Source organism: Corvus moneduloides, chromosome 2 (assembly GCF_009650955.1).
Source record: "Corvus moneduloides isolate bCorMon1 chromosome 2, bCorMon1.pri, whole genome shotgun sequence".
In the NCBI taxonomy this organism is placed as follows: Eukaryota; Metazoa; Chordata; class Aves; order Passeriformes; family Corvidae; genus Corvus; species Corvus moneduloides.
The window spans coordinates 48,325,791-48,353,648 of record NC_045477.1 but is presented as its reverse complement, the minus strand read 5'-3'; the positions used below and the strand labels follow the sequence as shown (position 1 = coordinate 48,353,648).

Below are 27,858 nucleotides of genomic sequence, written 5' to 3'. Positions count from 1 at the left end.
TAGCCTCACAAAATTATCTTGACACATCTCTCCAACCTAGGACTCTGCATTCACTGAAGAATTCCAGCTCCATTTAGATATCAGCCAAAGTACTTCTAATCTGGCACAGTGGGAAAGCTATAAGGGAAGCTTCCCTTCTATAAAGCCAGAGGTGAAATTCGGCTTTCCTTTTCCTTGACGTATTTCCTAGAGGAGACAGTCACCCTGACCTTTCTCCCCCACCGATGCTCATATTTATGAGCTTCCCTGATCCAGGACAGCAGCAGGAAGCAGTTTGGTGCAGGTGACCTTTGGCAGTGCCTTGCACCTGCCTGCAGAAGAAACAAGATGGGGTGGGAGAAGAGAGAGTGCTCTTGGTGACACCAGCACAGTGAGCTCAGCATCAGATCCTGCCTGAAGAAGAGAAGCTGCCTTACACCATATCAGATAAAAAAATGAAAAAAAAGCTCCCACCCTCCTCCCCTCTTCCCTTCCTTCCCTCTTACTCTCCTCCTTTCCCTCCCTCTCTCCCCTTTTCCCTCTCTCCCCTCTCCTTCCCTCCCCCATAGTGAGGTTCAAATTTTTCATTCCTGCATCATAAGAGAGGCTCCAAACTAGGTAAAACCTCAAAGCTTCCTTTAGTGCTGGTGACTGAGGGAACAAAGAGGAAAACCACTTTGATGGCACCAGAGGGGCTACAGTCTGACTTAGAGAGATGAAGTACTGGGAAACTGTTCATTCATTGTACACTCCACCTTGTGAACCTGGCATTTGTGTACACTAGACCTTCCTCAACCCTGTGTCCTAGGATCCACTGCTTCCCAGTGAGAAAAAGAGGAAAAGCCAATGAAGAATGCAGTTATCTTTCTACCTACTTTAGAAATGAAATAAAGTAACTTGCTCTCACACAGACACTGAAGCTACAACATAATACTCAAAAACATCATTAACCAAAGGTGGTGGTTCAAGGAGGGATTTCTCCTGCAAGTGCCCTGTCGTTAATTGATTTGGAATTTGGCTTGTTTTGCTTTTCCATTCCAGGCTGGCTTCACAGCTGTGAGATTGGTGGGCGTGTCACGTACTGCCACATGGATCCACCTTAACCAGGCTGGAGTGCAACCACAGCCATGACCTATCTGAGCTGTTTGACCATGGAAATGCCTGGTGTTGCCCACTACTAACAGTCTCGGCCAGTACTTACCCAGCCAAGCCCTAGGAAAGGCAGTGCCCTGTGCCACCTCACACGCAGTTCCAAGTCACACCACTAAGAACCAGAATGGGGATTAGGATCACTGGCCACTGGGAAAAATCTCTCTGGCCACATTTATTGCAGAATCAGCCTTTTGTCTCCTCTCAGAAATAAACAAATTGACCTGATGGAGAATGAAGAACAAAGAAGATAATGTACATTAGGATAATGGAGTGGCTGATCTTCTTAAGACTCTATTTTTCATGAACTACTTGCTTTCAGACTGAAAAGGTTAAGATTAATATTCATCTATTCCCCTGAAGAAAACAGGATTGTAGCCCATTGCTACTTCTTTAAGTATGCCCAAGGACCTGGATCCATGTCACTCAGTCCACAGAATCTTAGAAGCCTGAACATGCTGCACATGACCCATTATCCCATGGAAGCTCTTTCTCAAGGCCAGCCTTCCTCTGTACCACACCCCCACGCCCCCACTTTCTGCACTGAGGTGGAAAAGCTAATGTGGGACTCCTGAAGAGGCTGCCCAACATGTGCACCTCTCCTGATGTGCAACCCACCTGGTGGGTGGGCTGGATGGGGCTGCAGTCCATGACCTGTCCTCTTAGCGCCCATGGCTGCACAGACCAGAGCTGTAACCACCGAAAACGCAGGACGTCTGGAAATACCACCACTTTGACAGCAAGATCCATCTATACTAAAACCCCAATTCTGCCCTGAGATCAATCCAGTGATCTCAAAAAGGCTCATATGCATATCTTCCTTCCCAGAGGAAGACTTTCTTCATTAACACAGAGCTGTCTACATTCTGTGCTCTTGCGGCCTCTCTATTTTGCCAATTAATGGGAAATTTCCCATTTCATCTCTTTCTTCCCCTGAGCCAAAGAAACAATCCCATTGGGAGAGCCACCATTAGTCAAATAAACTTCTTTATGCTAGCACAGTTGATGATCATAATATTCTTAAAATATTTTCCCATTTCCATTACCAGGAATTCTTCCTCTCCCATTGCAGCAGGTAAAAAACATAAGGGAGTTGGCATGCTTTTATGGTGTCCATTATCTACATACAGTGAAATCAGTCACACTGTTACCAACAGCAGTTGAACCAACAACAAATCATCACATTGTGATGCTTGGAGATACTCCTAACTCCTTGGAGATATTCAGAAGTCTTCTGGACGTGGTCCTGGTCAACAAGCTTTATGTGGCCCTGCTTGAGCAGGTGGTTTGGACCAGGTGACCTCCAAGAAAACCAGCTCTTCTGTGATGCTAGGTTGAATGCTGAATATTATAATACTGCTAAATACTCTTTATGATATTGATAAACTACTGTAAACAGCCTTCAGAAAGGAAAGGTAGCAAAAATCAGCAAAGGATGTTGAACTTCAGTGATAAAAGAGACTACGAAACAGCTTCACTTCAAACTTGCACCAACATAAATTCACAGTAACTCTTTGGTTTATGGATTTGCAGAGATTTAAAAAAGGAATCCAGTCCAAGTCCCAGAGTTCTGAAATAAAGTGTCTTAAAGGTCAGTTAAATACGGTAATGCATGAAAAACCATCATTGTGGAAAACTTCACTTGGAAGCCATTTCACACCTTCCCTACTTACATTATTTGCAGAAGAATTTAACTGCTTTTTTTCTCCACAAGGTGCTTCATTTATAAGCTTTACAAACCCAAGCAATTCAAAAGATTGTATCTGTATGCAGCAGTTTCCATCATGGTCAGACCTATAAACACAGCTCTGATTTGGTGCGATCATGGTCCATCCTGCAAGTGAGTTGTGATTCACTGGGCAGCAACTTTGCCCTTCTTACAGCATACAAATTAGGATGGTAGAGGTACACATTTGCCTTTAGGTAAGAAATATTAAAATTCAGGGAGTGGTGACCTCTGAAATAGAGAGGTAATATGCCTTTTATATAAATTCCCAAATTTACTCGCCCAAATTTACATATATAAAATACCTACTCAATTACAGAACCAAATGATAGGAAAAACTTTGTGCAATAACACAACACATGGTGTAATCTGGTTCTAAGGAGAGCACTGATGTGTCTCAGAGCTTGTTTTCAAGGTGTGCATGTCTTGTCACTACAGTTGTCACATTAAGGTTGTTATGTAACAGCTAAAATACACCTCTGAACAGGGGAAATCAGTAGACTGCTATTGTAGCTCAGATACTTTGAATGTAGCAGAGCTTAGAAGCTACTTCCATGTTTTTATCCTTTGCAAAGAAAAGGATTTAACCAAACCTCAGTACAATTCTTCATTGTGCTATTACCTCACCAGGTACTTTACCATGATATAAGCACAAAGAAAGCCAAATAAAACCCGCAGCCAACTCCTCCTCAGTAAGTACGTAGTGTACAGCTCCTTTGCTGCTGCTGCTGCTGAAAAAGGATGCAGAGACCAGATGCCTAATGGCACAGGAGAGGGGAAAAGAGCCTGTGCTACCCATGGCACGGCTGAAGTTGGCTCTGGCCCTGGAAGTGTTAAATGCTTTGTGGTGAGGTAGGACAAACTTCACTTAAACTCAATTCTGCGGCCAGCCCCGATTGTTTTGACACCTGCACTATGTGAGGGATGGCATGGTCTCCTTTGTGGTGCATAATGACACATCTTCATTATTGTTCTAATACTCTGAAAAAAAAAAATCCCTAATCTTTCTGTGGTGCCAGTGACTGTAACAATGCCGGGACGTTTTATTTTCCTCCTTGCTCTCTCTTTCCCTTAACCCGCTATTGTTGCCATAGCCACGATGGTGCAGTACTGCTGGTTCAGGAAAGTTTCTGTACTGTACCGCCCTGAGCTTATTGTTTAAATCTGTATTATTCAACTGTTCTGAAGATTTACATTTTTAATGGCTCATTTATGTAATCCCATAAATAAAGTAGCAGAAAAGCATCCCACACAAATGAGTGAATTGGGGTTTGAAAAAAGCTGCTGAAGCAGGTCACTCAGGGTCTCAGCTGCGGGGCCTTGATTGGTATCAGCGATATAACCACTGTGGCAATGGACTTAAGACCACCCAGTCAGCCCCAAAATGGTGCATTACCAGGGAATAGTGGAATGGTGCTATAGTTCAATCTCCCCTATTTAACAGGGAGCAGAGTTCTGCTGCAAAAACCATTTCAGCCTCAGACTCATTTACCTTATTGCTTTGACAGCTGCACCTCTCCTGCCTTAAAGTTTAGATGATTAGCTTTTCCCTCCTTGCAGCTGATGGCGATAGGCTTTTTTTTCTTAACCAGTATATTCCTGAAGGCTGATAAATTCCCTCTGAAGAGTCGGTGAATTCAAGCACCTGTCTGAAGAATTTGTTTTACAAACTGAGCACTGAGATGGAGATACATTCTAACAATTCTAAGCTTCTGCCCAATGCTCCCCTTGCTGGCTCCCTCCCTGCACACAAATCCTTCATGAACTGTAAAACCTTTGAGCAGGGCAAGTCTATTCTACTAGTCGTGCTAATGAAAGATGGGGAAGATACTTTGTTTTCAGACAGTTCTCACCCTTCAAAGTTGATTTTTGGTTGTTACCTCATAGACCAGCCTCACAGCTGCTGCACATTTGGGGTACTCTGCCTTGGGGCATCCACTGCAGCTCCTGAAGCATCCTGCTCTCCAGGACAGGTACCAGCAACAGTGGCTGACACTTCACACCCTTACGCTACTCGGCTGAGTCAGTAGGAGAAACCCACCTAATCTCAGGCTTGTGACCCTGGCACAGCTTTGGATCCACCAGCAAGCCCCACCGCAGAGGGTGCCAGGCTCTGCGTGGGCAGCTTGCCTGGGGTGTCCCTGTTTAAGGTACTGCAGGCAGGCAGATGTGAGGCAGCATTCCTGGGGCTGAAGGATGACACTGATGTAACTGCGGAGAGCTGGTCCTCAGAACCTCAGCTGTGCCCTCATCACCTGGACAGCCTGGGCTTCAGGGGAGCTCAGGTCACAGCAAGATGGGGTTGCTGGGGCAGGGGGATGAGCCTGACAAATGGATATAGGACTGGCACTCCTTGTCACTCCAAGAGTTCTTCTGGGGATCCCAGTTGGCAAAGCACATTTGGAGAACAGTTTGCTCTCCTATCCCCTCCAGGTGGACACCCCTGCAGCTGCAGCAGGGAAGCCTGGCAGAGGCACAAGCCGAGACCCTGCCAAGGTGAGCACCTACCCCGAAGGCCTGCCATCACCCACCTCCCAAATGGTACTGACGGGTAACAGCGGGGACCATCCTTCCCCTGGCAGCCAGGCCAGGCCCTCGCCGTGCTGCTCCCACACATTCCCTCCTCCAGGAGAGCTGTGGGAGGGCATGGCTGTGAAGACAATGCCATCCCTCCTCCCTGGCTCTTCCCAAGGCTGTCAGGACAAGTGCCAGCCAAGGCATCGGCTGGAGGACAGACAAGCACCACACAGTCAGAGCTGGAGCCACGTGCCCTTGTGTCCAGCACCGCACTGCAATACCTGGTGTGCTGTTACTGAGACACAGCGACGCTTCCATCCCTGTGCACGAGTGTTTCTGATGCCAAGAACAAGGCGTTTTCCCCTAATTCCAAAGCAAAGCAGCTCCTCACAGAGGTGTATGCCTGCGGAAAGCTCTGCTGGCAGATAAACCGCAGCGATCCACAGGGGAGGGGCAGCTGGACAATAGCCCTTCCTCAGTTTACCTGCTGGATCTTGTTCTGCCTGGCTGCATGGAGTGGAGTCAAAGAAGCTGCTCAGAGGCAGGGAGCAGGCAGCGAAACAAAGGCGGGGAGAATACCAGCCAGCCCAAAGGAACAGTGGGGAAGCTGGTAATTGGGCCGTGTGTGTTTGGCTTTCGCCAGGCTAGCAGGTTTGTTTTTCCCAGGCTGGAGCCCAGACTGAAAGAGACACGAAATTATTAAAGACCTCAACCCAGAAAGGAGAAAAAAAAAGGAAAAAATGTTAGCAGGGAAGGCTGGAGGTGAATCTCAAGTAATAGTGGTGTGGTGGGGGCTCTCTTGTTCCTTTCCAAGGGCATAGATGCCTGGGAAATCATTTTCAATGGCAAAGAAAAATGAAGTTTAGATAAAATTCATTCCAGTTGACTTTTATTGCTAGTTTAACTCATTTCTTCGACAGCTGGGAGCTTACTGGGCAGGATGCAACAGGTCCTGCTACAGAAAGGTAGAGCTGTGCCTTCCTGGTCCCTTTCTTGTTGCAAGAAGTTTCCCGCAGAGATCCAAGTCTAAATGAGACCTGTTGATGAGGCAGACTCAGAGCCACCCTCAGGGATTCCCCCACAGTGGGGCTGATCCCCAGTCCTTTTGCCAGACAGATGTTGCAAGGAGCTGTAAATCTACCTGCAGGTCTGTAGACTTCTAGCAGGCAGGATGTGTGCAGGAGCTCAGCGCAGCAGAACTTCCCTGATTCACACCAGATATGGGTTTACTCACTGACACAGTACTAGCCACTTCCCTAGGAGCCTATGCTTTCTCATAGACATTTATTTAACCAGACTGACTCAGGTGCTTGACACGAAGGAGGTCTTTCAAGTAGCCATGCTCCACACAGCATCTTGCTGGAGTCCTCTGGAAGGGAGGTAGAGAGCCAGGGCACGGGAAACTTCACCTGCCTCTCCTTGGGGCATCCCCCAACTTAGTAAATGGACACTAGGAGAGAGAAGGGGCTAACACTCAAACTTTTCTAGACAAAACACACTCTGTTCTCCAGGGACTTAGCAAGTGCCTTCTCAGTATGGAAGGGTTCAGAGAGGTACTGACCACACAGCACTGCCTCGAGGAGCAGTGTCTGCTAATATGGTAGGTAGAGAAAACTGTATTTGAATATAATATACAGAATTAAGACAAGGTAACAGCTCATGCAGGGCCTTGGTTTTCCTTCATGTGTTATACTCCTTTCTTAATAATCTTATTATTGAACTTAAACAACAGTTCATTGCCAGCAACTGTCAGTTGTTGCTGGTCCTGATGGATTAAGCTGCTTGCTGGCATTTTTCTTTGAGAAATTTTAAATGACTAGCATTAGGCAACTTTCATCCCTCGTGTGGTGCTTTAAAAGACACAGGCAATTCCTTTCCAGGAAAAGCTAGAGAATTCAGAAGACAGAGTCTCAAGCAGATCAGAATGCCCACTCATGTTTCCCAAAACCAGACTTTGGTTGTACTTACACAATTGATATTGAGATACCACTCAGTTGATATTGAGATATCACTCAATTGATGTTGAGTGTCATATTGCTGCTGTAAGCACTTTCTGCAGGCAAAATTTTTAAGGCTTTCTTTTAATCAGAGATATGCGCTCTTTAACATTTACTCTTGATTATTTCCTATTGACAGTCACTAAAACGAAGTGTATATTAATGCAGACAGGAGTTTCATTCATCGATGGTGAGCTACAACAGGATTATTTGCAAGTGCAAAGATCACTCACATGAATAAAGATTTGGTGGATCAGTGATTCCACTGGTAAAATGACTAAAATCCTTCTCCAAACACAATCCAGATAGTTTTCTTGCTACTTATCCAAGCAAGTCTGCTTTTGTGTTGTTCCAGCTTAATTAACTGAAAGCACGTAATTATTAGTGAGAGCTTCGATGGGACAGGAGAGGAAACATGCTTCTTGGTGATTGACTTGCAGCTACAACAAAAAAACCCCCAAACCAGTTCTGTGCAGGAAAAGCAACCCCCTCCTGCTACATTATTCCATTGATCTACAAACATTTACATCTCCTTTGTTAACTAGTTTTCTGTAGAAATTTTGTGATCACTAAGGAACACTCTTTCAACTGCACCTCAAGAAACTTCTCGTTTAGACCGATCCAGTCTAAAAAAGAGGGTGGGTTTTTGCCTTTAAGACGTGTTATACATGAAATCTGTTGGCTTTTCTTGGATGTTCATGATTCATTGTAAATAATTCAAATTGGATTTACAAAAGAGAAGAGGCTGTACAATGAATGCAAGAACTGCATGTTACTATCTCTCTGACCATCAAAACTAACAAAAGGATTTCGTGAAGGCTACATAAAATGTTTCCTCCTCCTTCACACTGTTTTGTGATCTACATTCAGTACCAGATTGATGAAAATGAACATTTGGAGGATTTCTATCCAAAATAATGATGAAGTCTAATGAGAAAATTGTTCTGGCTGTGGCCAGAGAATAGTCTCACCTGAATAAACTTTATCTACATAATGTGCACTGAAACTAAACATAGACAACACCAGTAGCTCACAGATTAACAAGAAACACCTCTGAAGTACCACTGCAGCAACACTAAGGCAAGGTGCATTCCCTTCCCACGAGAGTAACTACGGAAGCTGAGACCAAGAACATACTATTTATTTACGTATTTATTTAAGGACTAGGCACTTTTACAAGTAACAAGTGTACAGCAGTTAGTAACACATTGGGAAAAGTCATGTCCAAGTCTGAATTTTCAGGGTTAAATCCTATCTTTAAGATGCCTTATAAACATGATGCTAGTGTTGCACAATATGAGCAACTGCAGACAAAATACAAACCTGGCTTTGTGCACCCAAGTTCTTATTAGAAAAGTAATCACTGTGCCCCCTTCCAAGTTTACTGTGATTCTATAGAGTTGCCTTTAGAACAGTTAATGAGCAGCAGAGGATTTTGTTTTTATTAAGTACACTTACGAAAGACAACATTAAAAGATGGAATTAACCAATGCAAGATTGATAATTCGTGTATATTCTGTAAGTCAGAAAAATGTGGAATTAAATCTGAACCTACCACCAGCACCACCACCACTCAAAAAAACAAGCTTTCTCCAGTTATCTGTGCAGGTCATGTCAGATCCTTTAGCTGAGTATTTCCAGTATGCAAGCATTATCAGCAATCCAGACTAATTTTGAGAGCATGCTCTAATCAGTTTCCCTACCTGAAAGCCTGGCATAAATTAATATAGCATCAGCAACAGCCCTTACCCAAAGTGGTATTTGAAGGCCTGAGAGTTGAAAGATCTCAGGACAGCATATACCAGCATGAGCCAGACCAGCAAGAATTCACAAAAATTTGTTCTGTGGAACATCTCCAGTCCAAATCCTGACCAATGGTGAGATGAATTCTCTGCTTCAAAGTCACATCCATCCAGCACTGTCATTGCAGCAGAACGCAGCCAGTATTATAGCTGCTGTCCTTCCAAAAAGGATTATTAAGGAGTACACAATGGGCAATCAGCAAAATAAGGACTGCAAACATCATCTGTTTATTTAAAACAAAGACAGTCCTTACATTCTCCAAAGATACTCCTTTTTCACTGATCCAACTTAAATAATTGTAAATTTTCCGAAAGACTGAGAGTTCTATTTTAGTGCTGTGGGTCTTGCAGGGAAATAGAGGACTTGTGCATAACTCCTCTGGGGAAATGTCAAAGTATCCCACTTCACTGGATATGCTGACCCTGGCAGTCTCCAGAAGGCTCAACACCAGTATAACTACCTTCCCACTACTCAGAAGAGCAATTCCCAGCTCATGCACCAAAATCCAGCCAGAGCAGACCTCCACTTTGGCCGTCCCATGTCGCAGCTGACACGAGCTCTCCGAAGAGTCAGGTAAGCGCAGAGAGGAGAGGTGCTCACATGCCTATAGGTGGCGCTCTTGCTCTGACTCAACACGGAAGGGCCACGGAGCCCCGCTCCTCCTGTCCCTTGGAGGAGAGAGGCACATCTCACTTAAGAAACCCATCAAAAGCATTAATTCCACAGGGCACTTTCAATTAACATTTTCGATTTTATTGTCACACACTCAAAAACAAAACTATGTTGAAAACAATTATTTCTGAGAACAGTAAAATACAAAGTATTTCACACAGAAGTTTGTTGTTGTAACACAAACAGAAGTGAGACAGAATATGCCAACGTGTATTATTTGTGCTCACAGTCACAAGTTTAAAAACTGTACCACTATAGAATTGTCACATAGGCTTGGAAAGTGAGCATTTGAATGTTTAAGCATCACCTCTGCATTTCTAGTATTACATATTTACTTCGAAACTTTCTAGCAGTAGACAGAGAACATGAAAATTTTGTCTTCAGGGTTTGTTTTGAAAGCACCGTTACAACAGACTGTTAAAACTACTTCCTTACAGAGGGAAGTCTAAACAGAGACAATTATTGCAGTTGCAGCTTTTTAGGGGTAATGTTTATTGTTATCTATGATAGGTTTGTGAATATACATTAACAAGCAAAGTCACTATTTCCCAGCAGTCCCTCCTGGAAAGCAAAACCAGCATCGCCCATTTAAAATTTGGGGTTTTTATACTAAAGAAAGCAATCTCTTCTATTCTATACAAAATGCATATGCTTGGCCAGGCACTGACCAGCTTTCTCTTCTTCTACATTCTAAACCAAATAAGCAAAACTTCTTTATTGGCTAGCAGCAAAGAAGTTCTGCAAACTTCATGCAATAAATAGAATTCTGCTTAATTTAAATTTATTTCCAGAAGAGTGACATGACTAAATGATTTGTATTAGACAGTGACACACATATCACGCTCCATCACCAAGACCCTAAGCTTAGTCAGAAGGGGAGAGAGGAATGGAGTAAAGGGAATGTCTTTTCTAAAACAACTGAAAGTTTTATGCTGTACTTCGCTTTTCTCTTAAGTCCCAAAGGAAAGTTTCTAAAGCTACCTCAAGGTTACCTCTCACACAGGCAACTTGGTTCAACACGCAAGTTTGAACATCATCTCTTCCTGAAAAACTGAGACACCCCTGCTTTCCTATACTTAATGACATTCCTGACTTGTAACAACACGTACTTGTCACTCTCCTCATCGCTTGCTTGATCGCTTTTCATGTTTATCTTTTGTGTGCTGGTTCCTGCTTTGGTGCCTTGGAGGAGAGTAGCTGACTCTCCTTCTGGACTGAAAGCTGGGTGTGTATGGGTGAATTCTGCGTTTCTTTGGTTTTTCTTCTTTCCTGCTTTTGTTTGGTTCAGACTCCTTATTGTCTTCCTTTTGCTCACGCTCTTGGTCTTGTTCTTTTTGAGATGGCAACGTGTTTTTGATGGTATTAATAAGAAATCTTTTATTTGTACCAGCAAGAGGACATTTCAACCTGTAAAGACATTTAAAAGTGATCAAAAGAGAAGGTAAAAATATCCCAAAACAAGTCTGAGATTTTAACTTCAGTGATTTTAAGACAGGTTTGTGATTTTGGCTTTCCTTGCATGCCACCTAGTGTAAACTCTCAGTACAGAAAGAGAAGTTCCAGATTATCTCCATTCTCCTTTTGTTTTACTCTTTATGGGAAGAAAACTATTTTACTTCAACACAGTGAAAATCCAAATGATTTTCACAAGGTAGTGTGTGCAGGGGGAAGCAAAGGATAATACATTTTAAGGTTGACGGTGCCTAACTTAGGTATTCAGAAATCAAACATTTAGTAACATATTCTAAGTCAAATTGGAATGGTTTACAGAGATCGTGATCTTCTAAAGGCAGCATTATCTAGTGAACTGTGATATTCAGAAAGTAAGATACATGGGAATGAAGAACCCAAATAGCTGTACCATAAACATATACATGAGACATACCAATTTAAACATACTTAGCAACCACCAAAGTGTTTAATTTCTTTTTCTTAAACAGTAAAGATACTTATCCAACTATTTTCCATTTTTTTTTACTTTCTCCTCTCACATCTTAACAATTTTGCACATAATTTATCAGCTAGTTTTAGTAAACAAGTACCGTAAATTTCATTAATCTTGTTGGTATCAGCCGTATTCTACTTATTTCCAATTTATCATCTCTTAAGGAACAGAATAAGAAAAAACAAGTTTGAATATGTTCCTACAGAAAGCAGAAATCACTCTGCAGGCTTTGTTTATATTTGGAGTCACTGTGGTGTTTGTCTTCAAAATATTTTTGAGACAAGTTATGGGACTACTTTTAAAAAAATCAGAGCTCTTAGAGATCACAGCCACTTACTGAATCAACCACAAAGCCATGGAATCCTAACACCACAATGTTAAGATCATCTATTCTACTTGAATAATTTGTGTAAGTGTAGAAACTATACCCTAACTACTCAAAAACCTCTGACACCTCTGAACAATCAGAGCTATCAGAACAACAAGCAAACTGCAACAAAGATCACATATGGTTATTTAGCACACTTCATGACTTAACTGGACATGGAATTTATCATGATGTTTTGCTTCAGGTCTGCCTACTAAGCATTCCTGATAATTGTTCTTTTCCTAAATCCTTTAAGAACTTGGGAGAGCAATTTTAGAAGTACACAGCCATGCTGTTTTATTTCCACTAGGTATTTTCTGGCGCTTTTATTGCATAGAATCTTAGAATTTTCTAAACTTTCTTCATCTAAATCTACATTATTTTTCTCAAATCCTGGTTTTAAATAAATAAGATCTTTAACCTAGTATAACTCTTTTGTAAATTAGGGAAACTATTTATCCATTAATTGTATTACTGAGTAAAAACAAGAGGCTAATAAATGTCAGTAGAACAGGGTTTCTACTTCAAGCTACACCACCTATGAACACGGTGCTGAACGTGTCATGGCACAGGTTTCACTCAAGACATAACACAAACCAGCTAACATTTAAGTCCTCTGTATATCTTATGTGAGCATTAAACTAAACATTTCCTACCAAGGAGGGCAACTCTCTGTAGGCTGCATCCAGGCAAAAACTACTTCACATTTGTTCTTCGTCTTGCTTTTTCTTAGGAGCTAATGCACTGATTGATTTAAGCACTCATATATATAATGCTAGAATGAGACAGTCAAAGTGCCAAAAATAAATTTGTCTGCTTGAAGCATTTACTTCTTTTTGACACTATGAGTGCTGCCTGAGCTATACTAAGAACGAAAACTGATGAGAAATGCAGGACTTGAGAGTCAGCTAAGAGATGCCATTAGTTTACCATCATACTGCGATTAAAGTGAGCCACCAGGCTTTCATGGAGCAGCAGTAAGTCATGGCACTGAAGCAAAACATTAGTTCTTAGTTTTATTGACCTCAGACTTCAACAAAGCAAATTCTACCTTTAAATCTTAAAGCAAACAAGATGTATGGCATGTGCTACATTACATACACACACGCGCGCGCATGTTTACATATAGCCATGGTATACATGGAACTGTGAAGATTAAAGTGAACTGTATTAATCCACTGATATCTTTGAGAGCATCTCTAATGGTGAGAAAATTGACATCTCCAAAGATCAGCCTTGGGTTTGCTGTATGGTCTGATCCTGCAGTGCTCAGTTCACAAATAGGTTTGCCCTCAGTGTGAGTTCTGAAGGGCTGGGAGGCAATCTCAGCCTGGGCACGGTGGAACACAATGCTGCTGTGACCAGTAAACAGTGCCACAGAACTGATTTGACAAGTTTTGCTTTAAAACAAACAAACCAACCAACAAACAAAAAGAACAACAACAAAGACATGTTAAAAGAACATTAAAGTTCTGAACTGAAATGTGCCCCAAGCAGGGCTGCAAGGCGTGAGTGAGTGAGACAAGCACACAAACTGCAATGCTAGAGCCATCCTGTCTACTAGAGCCCTGTTCTGTAGCCATGTATTCAGCCATTGTAAGGTTCACTTTTTGCTTTGCGTGCTCCAAAAGCTAAACCAAGCTATTTTTGCCAACAGAATCTTGCCTCCCTCCACAAATAAATCTCACACCCTCCAAAACCTCTCCACGATGCAATAACCAAGACAATGCAACGCATTGCATTTTGACAATGATAGTGCCTTTTGAGAAAAAAAATTAAATCCATCATTGTGAACATAGGTTACATCTCAACCTATTGACCCTTTAAGCCAACTTCTGTGCAGGAACACAGAATTTCTAATCAGTGCCTGTCATCCAGTGCAGTTCAGCACAGAAATGTACTACACAAGTTCTTAACAGTAAAAACACGCTGACACCATTTAAGACACAAGAGCACAGTGCCATGTGCCACAGTCTTGTCTCTGCTGAGTAACTGGACGTACTAAACAGGATTGGCACAGTCAGCCTCATCACACAGAGTAAAGCCATCTTTCCAAGAAAAAAGTTCACTATGAATGAACTGACAAGTACATTTCTACCATTTCCAAACTGCCATAGAAAATATCATATTTCAATAGAAGAGTGACTGAAGGGGGGGGGAAGCAGCGACAAATAGCTTTGGCAAACCAACTAATCTATGCTGTTACCCTGTCACAGGGGACCTTACAAAAGAGGATGCCTCAGAGGACACTTAAAGCTTTGAAATACAGTCTTGGCAGCCAGGTGCAGCTGGCAGGACTTTGTAGGATCATAGACTCACCTGGTTTGGAAGGGACCTTAAAGATCATCAAGTTCCAACCCTGCAGATAGTAACACCTTCCACTAGACCAGGTTGCTCAGAGCTCCATCCTACCTGGCCTTAAACACTTCCAGAGATGGGGCATCCACAGCTTCTCTGGGCAATCTGTTCCAGCGACAACTTGACTTGGGATGTGCCCTGATTACAAGATTTTAACATATTTACTTTGCAATCTCTATCTGTACCCTGTTTCTCCTCCTCCTCCTATTCAAATGAACGATGAGGGGAATCACATTGCAGTGTTTCTGCACAGTCACACAACACCCATTCGAAGACAAAATGCAACACAGCACTTCACAGTTCCGGTACCCTCATCATCATCATTCTGCATTCTGCTGTACTTCTAACAGATTCGGTATTGAACAGAAAGCTATCCATAGGAATGAAAGTGGTTTTAGGATTGCTTTACAAAAAAGAGAGTTGAAAAGAATTTAATGCTTCCAAAATTTTTTTGTTGTGATTTCAGCTGCTCTTACAATGCAGAGCTGAACAAACCTTCCAAAAATGCCCTGTTTTCCAGCTCTTAATTTACATAAGCTTTTCAAGTAAGATGATAAGCTACATTTGATTTAGCTTTAGCTCACATTATCAGCATCTTTGAAGATCAGACCTATACACAAAAAAAGGCCTCTAGAACTTTTTTCACAAAGTAACTTTTGTGGCATTTTAACTGCCTTTCTTGGTTAAAGTAAGAACAACTGCTTAAAATGGGACCTAACTTCATTGCTATAAAGAAGCTTATGGATTATCTACATAGAACCAAGTGAAACAATTAAAGGAAGCTGAACTTTTGCCTTCATTTTAACCAGACACAATGGAAACCCCCCAAATATCCTATTCCATCTATGTCAAATAGCCTCTGATGAAACAAAGAAATTTATCTAACCATTTCAAATGTTCTTACACTATTTTTCCACAACTTCTCACCCTGGATCCAACTGATCCCTTCAAATGTTAGCTTCCACACAGCTGCTCTGATGTCTTTTCTCATCTCAGAAGTTCCAGCATATCAGCATCATCACTAGTATTCAACCACAGATTCTGCTCTCTTCTGATCAACTATTCCAGGATTAAGACACCTTCAGAAGCAGGTTCTTCCTTACCCTTCTCTCACACATTTCCTTTCATTTGTGATTAGCTGTACTAATGCTTGAGCCAGATACATCAGCAGCAGGATCTACATCATGTGTTATCATAAGGATGCAGGAGACCCCCCAACAAGAATGACCAAGGCCACAGAGTACATACAAAAGGAACACTGCAGGAACTAGAAATACTGCCTTGCTGAATGAAATCTATAAATAAGAATATCGAGTATTTCTTAGATTCATTTACCATGGACCTACACACTGCCTATCTGAGCATACTGCGAGTATGGAGGCCAATGAGCTGAGACTCTTAACCAACTAAGAGATCATGCAGCCCACCGGCAATACTGACAGCTGCTCCATGTCCAGAGAGTCTCAGAGAATTACCCTTCCTGCACAAACTCTCGGCCAATATCACTGCCAACCTCCAAACAGGGACAAGCCTTTCTTCCACCAGCCTCTAACCCACACAGGTTGCAGCACCTGCCCATGTCATCCACATTAAACTTGTAAGACAATGTAACACCAGCAAAACATTCCCAAACTGGAAGAAATACTAACAACACTGTCCTGTGTTTCAAGGCTCAGTCTTTATATGAGAGACTGGGCTACAGGTTGACTGCTTCGTACATTTTTTCTGTACCTGTCAGCTAAACTGACAGGTTTATTTTAGTGTAGTATTTAGTTTATTTAGTGTAGTATAGTGTATTTTAGGCTCCAGCAACAGCTGACTATCCATCTCAAACGATGAGACAGCAAAAGGTTAGGCAGGGGTGCTTGGGGAACTTTTTTGAAAGTTTTTGTGGAGAACTAATCACACTGGACAGTAACAGAGCAATAGCTTGAACCTGAAAGCAGTTCCAAAACAGCGTTCAGAGGCTTGCTGGCTAAGGTTTTGCTGCCATCAACATCCACCAGGAGACACTACTCCTTTGTACTGGTATGCACAGTATAGTCACCCCACCCAGGAATGCCACTTCTCCATACACCTCCCTTTGACCAACTTCTGTCAAATGCCACTGACTCCAGAAATGTATTTCCCAGTATTCAACAGCTGCTGGAAAGCAACATAAACTGGAATCAGTGAAGTATGAGCAGTAGTAGCCTCTGCTTCTCCTTACCCAAAGACAGATGGCAGAACAAATCTTTTCTTCATAGGCCGAGCTGCTTCAACTTTCCAGTGCCAATGCAGGACTGATGGCCTTACACTAGATGTCTCCAGGGTTTGTGCATCTCTTCTCCAGGACTCCTCTGACAAAGGGCTGAGGAATCCCAGAAGTCCTCATGAAACACACCTGTAAGTATTTTGAGTTTGGCAAGGAAGGAAGGTTTTGCGTTTTACCTGTTAACACTGTGCTTTTAGACAAGTTGATGATGACCTTGTCTTTGCTTCTACCAGTTACGATTTCGTGGATCTGGTCTACTAATACACATTTTCATGAACTAACTTTTCTGCTCATTTCATTTGCTATCCACAGAGCTCTGAGCAGCAGTTACCTTCTTCTCAGTAGTTTACACCTTGCAAGGTAACATATCAGTCCTGGATATAATTTCTGAAGGCCTTCAGGATTTACTTTTTTCCAGGATCAGTTACACTTGATAGCATTTTGCTGGAGTATGATACTCAACTGAGCACAGTTAAGTTTTCTTAACTTTTTCTTTCATTTTATCCCCCACATCTATATGCAATACCCAGCTGTTGGGCCAGTTCAGAAGCACCAGAACAGTGTAACAGGGCATAAAAATATTAAAGAGGTGAGAGTAGTGGCAGCTTGCAGCTGCTGTTCAGTCCGTTGTGCCTGCAGAACTGAACAGCAAAGACTTACTGGGAGTTTGCCTTTGGGGGGCTTTATACTTTCCTTACAGCCACACACACCAGCCGTACACTAGCCTATGCCAAACCCTACAGCAGCAGATTTGTGACAAATGGGACTACTACCAGTCTAGGGATAAATTCAGTGACATAAAAGCCCCTGGCGATACATTACATACAAAGAAATCATCCCTGAGAGCACGATATCCTGAGCTGCAGAAGAAGTACCTTGAAGAAGGTACGACAGAGCGTATTCAGAAACAAAGATATTCAGCAAAGCACTTCTTAGGCACCGGGCATGGGCCACTGATGGAGACAGGGCACTACACTTTGACCTAGTACAGGTGTTCTCAGGTACCACTGCAGTCTTCAGAAAGTACTTCAACAGCCTCAGTTCAGGATATCACCATGCCAATCCCTACATCCCTGTGTCCCTCTGCCTAAAGCCTTCTTGACAATCCTTTCCTCCTACAGCTTTAACAGAACCCTGGCCTAGCCAGACGCCATTAATCTGCAACTGCACTGAAGAACAGGCCACCCTTGGCTATCCCATCTCCTGGCAGGTCTCGGGCATCAGGCTTTAGCAAACTGCATCCCGAGCTGATCATCACAGCCAGCTGAACAGGACCACTACCCTTTTACAAACAAGGAATAAGAAGGAGCCACACTCAGGAGCAGATGCCCATACACTCTCCCGGCAGGTATTCCAGACTGAACAAGTGGCAGCAAAATTGTACAGGGACACCTGATTATCTCCCTGAAGAAATCTTCAGTTGCCATATCTGGAATCAACTTGGAAATTCTCAGTATCTGGATGCATGCAACACTTCATGGTGCTAACTATGTGCATTGGCCACACGGCTAGGCTGACAGGGTCAAAGCACGGTGGATCAGTACAGCTATAGCCAATCTGGGGAATTAAACCAATTAAGCTACTTTAACAGAAAGGGTACAAACTGCATCCCTAGAAGAAATACTGAGTAAAACATACAGAAAACCCCAACCTGTTTGGAAACATAAAGGAGTAACTTTTTTATCAGCAAGGCACTATTTTAATCTCTTCAGAGCTACTAAAACAAACAGATAACTGAGCTGAGAACTTCATGAACAGTGCAAGCTTATCTCTTACTACTGCTGATGGAGGAAGCCAAACCTTATCTACAAGTGTGTTTAGTGCAGTCAACTGGTGCACTACTTGCGTGAACATCCCTAGATCCAACAGCTTCTTATCAAAGTCATATACACTATGTCATGATGAATGACTCTCCTCAGCATGTTATTACTTCTCTAATTACAATTACATGCATTGCATTCCATGACAATCTAGCTGCAAAATCTGGAATACTGCATTGAAGAATCAATGCTGTATTTAAGATTTAAATACTGTGATTCTTTTCCCAGTTACTATACAAATCAGCCCCTGAGTTTTAGGGTTTTTTTTAGTATTAAAAAGTAACCCTCTCCCAAAACTGGATTATACATTTGAGTTCAATGAGTTCATTTTTGGCTACAATTTACAGATGAATTGTCTACTAAAGGATAGTTTGTTATTTTACTAGTACAAAGCTTTAGGTTTCCTTGTCAGGTTATGAATTCTTTTCACTTAAAACAGAGTCCAACCCAGGAACATGTAGCTAGTATGTAAGTACATGCACAATGAAGACAACTGGCATTTTAAAGACTCATGAGGTTCCAACCCAAACTTTGCAATTCCATCTATTATAAGAACATATTCCCAATTTTCCAATTGCTTTGTCTTCAACACATTCAGACAAGCAATTTCACGCAGACAGAATTTACCTGCACTTCTTTCTTATTTAGACTGGAATTTTTGCCCAAATTAACATGTGGATGAAGATGAATTATTTAAACATGAAACACATAAAAAGGTAGAGACTTCTCTCACACAATAAATATAAGATTTATTTTGGCATCAGCTGTAGCATTCATTTCCTTTCGGCACAACTTACCAACCCATAGCTCCCATTGTTTCAGCTCTAGTTCTCCCACGTTTTGCCTCTTTAAGTAACTCTTCCACAGCCTTCCTAAGAAAGAGAAAAAGAAAAAGGTCACCACTTGTGGAACACAGGAAGATGCCACTTTATGCACTTAGGCAAATAAAGCAGATAGCTTTATTCACTGTAGTGAATTAAGCAATAAAGAAGCTACCAAAATCACCTTGACTTTAAGATAATTCAGATTCCTATGCACGAAGATTAAGAGACACATTCTGAAATACTGAAACTAACAAAAGTTGTTGCAAATACAAAAACTGTAATACTGAATGAAGAACAGGACTTGGCACACTTCAAATCCTTTTTAAGCACACTTCTGACTGTGAGGACAAGTTGCATGTCCCGTCATACCACAGGCACTCATGGAAACAGAGTATCTCCCAGGTAAGCTATCATCTCTGGGAGATACCTGCTCCAAGATGCCAAGCACAGCATCAGCAACCTCACCAGCTACTACTGCCTTCCCACGTAAGAGAAGGAATGTGTGTGGGACGGCTACTTGCAAGAACACCAAAAAAAAGGGTGAAAAACACAGGCTGTACCACTGGAACATGAGAGATGTTGCATTCACAGATCTTCATGAAATTACAGCAAAATTTATTTTTTTCTCCAGACCCAGAACTTGCTATCTGAGCATCCTGAGCTAGGTTATAGTGATAACAACAGGAACACATGGCATTTATAGAAGCTTGTCCTGAGCCTTCAAATAGCAATGTCAGACAAAGGTGAGGAAAAAGGAGAAGAAAGTGTCTGACTTTTAATTACCAGCTACCAAACTTGGTGATTCTCTTTCTGAGAAAAGCCTGTCATTATTATTGTACTATAAAATCTGTCACAATTTATAATTGAAATAATAAACCAAAGAATCTGAGCTACAAAGCACTAATAAAACACACACATAGGTATTTAAAACAGCTATGATTCAGTCTTAGGGAAAAGATCATCATAAATTAATATGGTGACACCAATTCTATTAACTTAGGTAGGAATTACACACCTTTAAGTATTTGAGACTTTTTTTGTTATATCAAAGCTCAGACTGACCTGGCATCCATCTTAGTAGCCTTCTAGGTCCACACCTTCATTATCAACATTGTTTCCTAATATTGTTCTTTCAACATCACCCTTTTTCACTGCACCTTTACAAAGCCCTTTCAGCTTGCATGGACAAATGAAATGCAATGCTCAGATCCTCTTTGAAATCGTATGTTTCCACTCACTGAACTTATATCCTCTACACAAGTAAGCCAAAAGCTACGCAAACAAGTTTTTAAAATTTGCTTTTAGAGGCCTCGCAGGACTCCACATTCCTCACTCTCTTCATTTTTACAGCTTGGTTACAATACAAACAGTTCCGCGGCTGCCAGCTTCAATTCTAAGGGCAGCAGCATGAGCAAAGGGAATACAGCATGCAACTTTCACATGAGAACCATCCAAACACTGGCGGACTGACGGGAGGGAAAATTAGGGACAGGGGCACATTTAAGAATTCTGACACCTTTTATAGCAAGCACCACTTAAAACTTGCTGTGGCAATTATTTTTGGGCAATCAAGCTACAGAATTACAGCAACATGAAGGTACAAGCAGTGATATTTTTATCTTCAAGAGTATGGTACAAGACCTATTTACGTTTCTGAGGGATTAGACTTTTTCCTCTTTCTATATTCCAAGGTTACAGGCAAAGCTCCCATTGCATATACCCTAATAACCAGTATCATTAATGCATGTGTCAAAAGAATAGAGTAATGTTAAAGGCTCCTAGTCAGGCAAAATGAGAAGTACTTTCTATTCCTCACTCAGGGGAAGAGCTTCATCATTTTTTTCCAAAAGGTCAAATGAATAGACTGAAAAAATGAATAAATAGTAATAAAGAGGCATGTCTGATAGTTACAGGCAATGAAAACACCATGTTATTACAGAGACCACCCAATGTCTGTGATTACAGATGACTGTCAGAAGAAGACGCATCATGCTGGATCCGACAGCCGAGAGGCCAGACAGTCACAGCCCCACGTCCAGGTCCAACCAGTAGCAAGGCTGAAAAATCTGCTCCTAAGAGGCAGATACACACACCATGCACTTACACTGCTGGCCACATCAATCACAGACAGACACACAGAGTGCTCACACCGACAGCTTCATCCTGCTCTTCTCTCCAGCTGGGTGTGGGAGCCCAAGACATCAGCCCAACTGCACTGCTGGTACAGACCACCACGCAAGGCTGACTGGGACACCCTGGTCCCCCAATATCCAACCCCACTGCGGTCTTGCCTGTGAAGACACACAGGCATACATACACATCTCACCCCCGACCCTACAGTCTCTCCAGCAGCTGACCAGGACTCCCTGGTGGCCCCAACAGCTAGCTCCTCCTGGCTCTTGGAGATACAAGCTTACACACCAGCTCTCTCCTTATTCACCCACTTACCAGCTACTCCAGCTTGATCTTCACCAGCAGCCACTTGGTCCCATACTTGCTCCAGTACTACAACACAGATAAACAAGTCCCCAATTCCACTTCAGGGACTAACATTTGGTTTTACTCCCTCCATGAAATGTCCCCAGTTGGTCTGGAGACCAGGAGTGCCCCAGGCCTCCAGCCCAGAGTCTAAGCCCAACTACTGGCATCCAAACCTTCACATGTTCCAGTTGCTGGCACCATGGACACATGGTCCCTCTGACCCACAGTCTGACTGTAGCTGCTAGCGCTGAGATGTACACCTTCTCCCCTCAGAGGCCCTCACCCAAGAGAGAATTAGAAAGGAATTTAACCGGCAGACAGGACAGGCTGTGATGATTAGGCATAGGGCATGGCCAGACAGGAGTACCAACCAGCAGCCTATACACATATGACCAGACCTTTTTATCCCCTTATTCCTCTATTTTCCCACTCTTACTTCTCCCCAAATCACTTGAACTTCCCGCTTTCCCTGTCTTTGGTTCCTCCCCTACACATCCCATAATAATCCATGAGTTAATCAACACATACAGGTAACCAGGGCGTGGATTTCTTTCCTTACCTCACTAACAAGGCCGGGTGGCATGGATGTGTGGGGATACAGGCTCTGTTAGGCTCAGTACATCCTGGTGGCCAGGGGAGCCCACTGCCCGTCCCAGTTTACCAGAGGGCCTCGCACACGTGCAGTTCATCACCTTGCTGTACTTTATGTCATCTCTCGGCTTTTGATCTCTCTCTCCCAGCAGGAGGCTCAAGCCTGTCTGTGAAAATGTCTCTTAAGTCTCTGGTAACATTTATGTTATCTCTACAGCTCTGTCAAACCAGACAGAGTATAACCAGCAGTAGGCATAATATGTGAAGTTTTCCCACACTGATATTCTTCGCATTCCCAGCTGCAACATCACTTGAGCAAACTATTCCCTCCCCTTGCCAAATCTTCCATTTTTGACCCTTTCCTCCCAACGTGCCATATGTGATCACAAACTGCTTTTCTTCTGCATCCCACAACCCCTCCCACAACCCTATGCAGCAATGCCCTTGAGTCCCAAAGATGCTCCAGCACTGACTCCTCTTGATGGGTATCATGCCTGGAGGCCCAGGCTATCTTTCGGGATCAGCCCTGGAGTGCGAGGGGGGCCCAAAGAAGACATCCATTTCTCTCTGACCTTACTGTGGGTTCCTACCCACCAGCTCCTCTGGGCTCATGGAGATGGAACTCTGATGGGCTGGTAATTCTTGGCATGGGCCTGGGAGAAGCCAGGACTGGGTGCTATTTGGGCTCCCCCCATCCATCATGGTCTCTCTGTAGTCCTCACTGGGAGCTTTTGGCACATAACCTAAAAAACCCTGCCATCTCCGCCCATGCCATCGTCTCATTAAAGATCCTGATGAGAACTCTAACGAAAATGTATCTACTGGACTTGCTTCACAGCACAGTCAGCTACAGAAGTGCACAGACCTGAAGTAGGAGGGCAGTGTTCATATTCAGCATCTCCCAGTCAGAGAAAGGACATCTTTAACAAACACATCTTCGTGAAAGCATTAATAACTGTTTGCAGTCTATTCCACTACTATTCAAGCTCAAAGACCAAGCTTCTCTACTGTAATCGACAAAAATCACACTTAAGCCTACTTCCTGAGGCACTCTAGGTCCTGACAGCAAGATGCAAGCTCAGGAAAAACAATTAGCAATTTTTAAAATCAATTTTCTCAAAGCACTTTTATGCTAACTATACAACTTATTTTTAACTGTGCATGGGGCTAGAAATAGAAGTGAATGTTGGTATTCCAATTACAGCTGAATAATTAATATCAAGATCTTCAGTCAAACAAATGACTGAAGACACTGACAGTGTTATTTAAAATTAACTCCGGTGAGCTGGTCCTATCTGCTCACCCTTACTAAGAAAACTGATGAAAATGGAAGTCAGGAATAAAACCTAGGCCACAACTGTAAGAGCAAGAATGAAAAGAGGCACAAATACACCAGAAGCTTTCTAACATTTGTTCAAAGGCAAAGGCATTCCACACCAGGCACATGAATGCTCTCAGTCTTTGTTGATCAGGTTTTGTACTTATTTAAACATTCTACTTGTCAATCTTGTGCTATTTGCAGTACATTTCTGTGCTGATATTCTCACCAGCCCAAACATACCACTCCATTTCAAACACCAATCTTAGCTTACAGACCACTTTTTTTTTTTTTTTGCCAGGAGTATGGAATACTGAATCCTGACACTTGACACTGTTAAAATCAACAGTAAGAACCATCAGTTTTCTCCAAGGCACAAAGCTTGCTTGCTAAAAAGCATAGCTGGGCTGTCTGTGCAGCAAAAATATTAATTATTGATTCTCAACTCAACTACAGGCCTCTTGTTACAGAATTATAGCCTTCTTTGTGATTCAGAGCAGCATCTCCTTAGGAAACACTTAATCCCAAGTAAATGATGCTCTAAACAAGCTTGGCAGGCACTTCTAATAAAGTATGATATCCAAAGTTGAGACATATTTGTAGCTATTGAAAGACAGAATGGATTATGGAAGGGTTTGGACACATAGTCTAACCAAGCCACTTCATCTGTACTTGAAGAGAAATGATGCATCTTCTGTGCTTCAAACACACAGAACTACCATGACAATCATTTAGGAAGAAGGGAATTAATTTTTTTTTTTTTTAGATAGGAATGAAAATGGTGAGCTCTGTAGTATCCCAATGGATGTTTAGCTGAAATAAACTAGGAAAAGCACATACAGGCACTTGCAGAGGAAACAAACTGAACAGCTCCTTCTGGCTGGTTTGCAACTTCTTTCACCTCCTTCTTGGGTCATAACTTCACAAGTTATCATTATATGTTAACAGAACTTAGAATTTTCTTAAGAATCAATGGAATCTCAAGGCTCAAGTGTCTTCACTGACGTACCAGCAAGTTCACAGGAGCAAGCCTCAGTTCATACCTCCATCAAAGGTTTTGGGTGAGATGGAGCAGAGGATGTAATTCAGCAGAATGTAGCAAATATTACTATTTTACACACCTGTGGTATTTACAGCTTTCAGAGTTTTAAAATCCACAGAATGCAACAGTCACACAGGGATTTATAAGTTAGTACTCAGCTTTCTAGGAAAACTTCATATTAAAGTGAGGAAAACATCAAAAGTATGATCAAGTGAGAGTCAGACATGGTAAAATTGAAAAACAATATCAGGAAATGAAGCAGTAAGGATCAAATAGAAGAAACTAGATGAAGAGACTTCTCCTTAGATAGTCAATATAAAAAAAATAGGACAACTGACTTAACAGATCACTTTTTGGAATACTGGGACACAAAATTAATTTCTGACCTGAAAAAGCATGCACAAAACCAGTTACACTTCCTTCTCCCTCACGGTAAATTAAATAAAAACCACATGTACAAAACCCTTAAGTTTTTCTTTAAGATTTGTGCATTGCAAGACAAGCCTGAATTCAGAGACAAACTACTCAAAATATTCCACATAAACCTGCTTTTAAAGACTCAAAATCCACCCAAAGTAGTTAACACTGTGGCTACAGAACAGAAATGCCATTAATTGTATGCTAAAGCCATATTACAAACCCCCTAAAAATTATAAGCCTAAACTACCATTGCTACACTATTCACAGGAGAATATGAGCTACAGGTTATTGAATAGGAATCTAAGGCATAATGTCTGTAACCCAAAGGACAAAGAAAGGTCTGTATTAGACTGGAAGGGGTCTGTATTGAAGATTGTACATGGAAGCATATCTAGAGTGAGTAACACCCAAGTACGACATCTAAATGCACACAGCACAAGCTCATTTCAGGGTGCTACTACCAAACTGAGCTGTTATGAAAACTTAAGGTATGAAAAAGTAACCAATGATAGACGGATCCAGGACAGAAAAGAGTTAATTGTCAAGTGCACTACGTTGTAGTTACAATGTGTTTGGAGCCGACTGAACACACTCTGAGGTGAACAGTGGCATGGATTGGTGACACCAGACAGCTAAACCCTCCTGCGTACCCTTTGGTAAGTGTCACTGAGCTTCATCCTCATCTACCACGCGGCCACAGAAAAGGAATAGCAAATCCCAGCTTGGACCGAACCATTAAGGCAGGGTAAAACTTTAGCTCCTGGGAAGAAGAGCATTAATATCAGGAGGAGACTGTGGAGCAGTTGGCCTTAGCTGGTGAGTGAGCAGCTATGTCCTGAACTGCCCAGAGAACCCCAGGTCCCTGGCATGGCAATAGCAACCAGAAGTCAGTGTGGAAGAACAGTGACATAGTTTCAATTTGCCATGAACGAAAATGTTTAAGTTTGGAATGGCACTAGTAAAAAAAACATTCATGCATACACAGAAAGAAGCTTTAATTATTAAACTGATGATCTGAGAGCAGAAGTAGCTTAGCAACTATTAAAAGCCTCTTAGAAAGCATTATGCTCTCTAGCCCGTCCACTGTCCCAGTGCTATTGCTTTTGGCACATTTCATATACATGCCAGATATAAAGAGAATAAAGTTATTTTCTACAAGCATACTCAGACACAGTTTCTTAAAAGTTAAAGGTGAGAACCATGAGGAGAACAGTTCAGAAAGCTTCTGGTCATCATGTCACTGTAACAGTTGTTTTAAACAGCCATAAGGAAAGTGAACAACCCAGAACTACGCTTGCAAAAAGAAAAAAATTCCAATCACACAAATAGGGCTATTTTGCAAAAAAATTTGTGATATAAACACCAAAAGTCTATTCCTAAAACACAATTAAGAGAAGCCTACTTTGAGTATCCAAATATAGAAATCTATGTTTTATAACTCAGTGTTTGCTCGGGAGGACTGCAACTCAAAACGTGCAGCAAGACAAATCCACTGGTCCCAACGAAATGCCACGTAGAAAACAATTTTATTTTGTGACAAAATAACTGCCAAGCATTTTATATTTTCTTGATACCGGGACAGGGAAAATGCAACAACTGGTCAACAAGCACATCTCCAGCACTGAAAATTGAAATTTGGGATTTGAAAAATTTATTTTACCTAGTACACAATTCATCAAATTGTAACTGATGAGGGGTGAACCACCCACGACTTTCCAGTCTTGTCTCTAAGCGATACCAGCACGCACCCAAAGTTCTGTGCGGAAGACACGGCAGAAGCAGCTCCAGGCCGCGCTCCCCTCGAGGCGCACCCGCACCGCACAGCCCACAGGAGGGGCAGTCTGGGGACAGCGGGCAGAGCCCGGCGGAGCTCGGGGCCCGTTCTGCACCGCGGACCACTCGGGCCGGGAGGAGCCGCCCCACGGCCGCCGCCAGCCCGCACCGGCCCCAGCCCAGCGCTGCCCGGGCCTCGCGGGGCGGGAGGCGGTGCTGGGCCCAGGACGACGCAGCAGCCCCGCAGAGGCCGCTCGCCCTCGGGGCCGGTTCTCCCACTATCGCTCGTCCCTCACCTCTCCAGCTCCGGGTCCTCCTCCATGGCTCCCCCACCGTCCCCCACTGCGACTCCTCAGGCGCAGGCCGGCGCCATCACCCGCTGTCGGCCGTGCGGGGCGGGGCAGCGGGGCGGGCGTAGGCAACGGCGAGGACCCCGGCAGGAGGAGCCGGGGCGGGGCGAGCCGGGCCCAGCCACACCCCGCCGGGCACCTGCAGCACCGGTGGTCGCGCCCCCCGCCAAAAGGAGAGCGGGGGCGGTGGGCTCCCTATGCGGGCAGGACTCCCATGCATCTCCGACAGGGCGGGGGAAGAGGGCGCGGGGCGGTGACTGAGTGTGCGGAGGGCGGGAGCGCCCGGAGGCGGGAGCGCCGCTGGAGCTGTTACTCACGGACCCCCCCGGGGTTTGCTCCCCGGGCACGGCCGCAGGGCTCGGGCAGGCAGGGACAGGTCCGCGGGCAGCCCTGGGCGGGCACCGCCCCACCCGTCCCCTCCTCCGTGCCAGCCCCGCCCGCGCCCCCCACCGCTCCGGGCTCCGCATAGCCG

The 27,858-nt window shown here is 43.2% G+C and overlaps 1 protein-coding gene across 2 annotated transcripts; it reads right to left on the bottom strand.

Moving 5' to 3' along the window:
- Positions 1-9,905: 9,905 nt before the first annotated feature.
- On the bottom strand, positions 9,906-27,457 carry POLR1D (RNA polymerase I and III subunit D). Of its 2 annotated transcripts, none has more exons than XM_032099498.1 (3): positions 27,333-27,457; positions 19,385-19,459; positions 9,906-11,250 (listed from the first exon to the last, which is right to left on the bottom strand). In XM_032099498.1, exons 1-3 carry the CDS (start codon positions 27,356-27,358, stop codon positions 10,965-10,967), a joined length of 387 nt encoding a protein of 128 aa, XP_031955389.1. In that variant the 5' UTR covers positions 27,359-27,457; the 3' UTR covers positions 9,906-10,964. The 2 variants fall into 2 exon arrangements, with proteins under 2 accessions (XP_031955389.1, XP_031955390.1); XM_032099499.1 differs by having other exon boundaries at positions 19,385-19,455; positions 27,333-27,425.
- Positions 27,458-27,858: the final 401 nt, after the last annotated feature.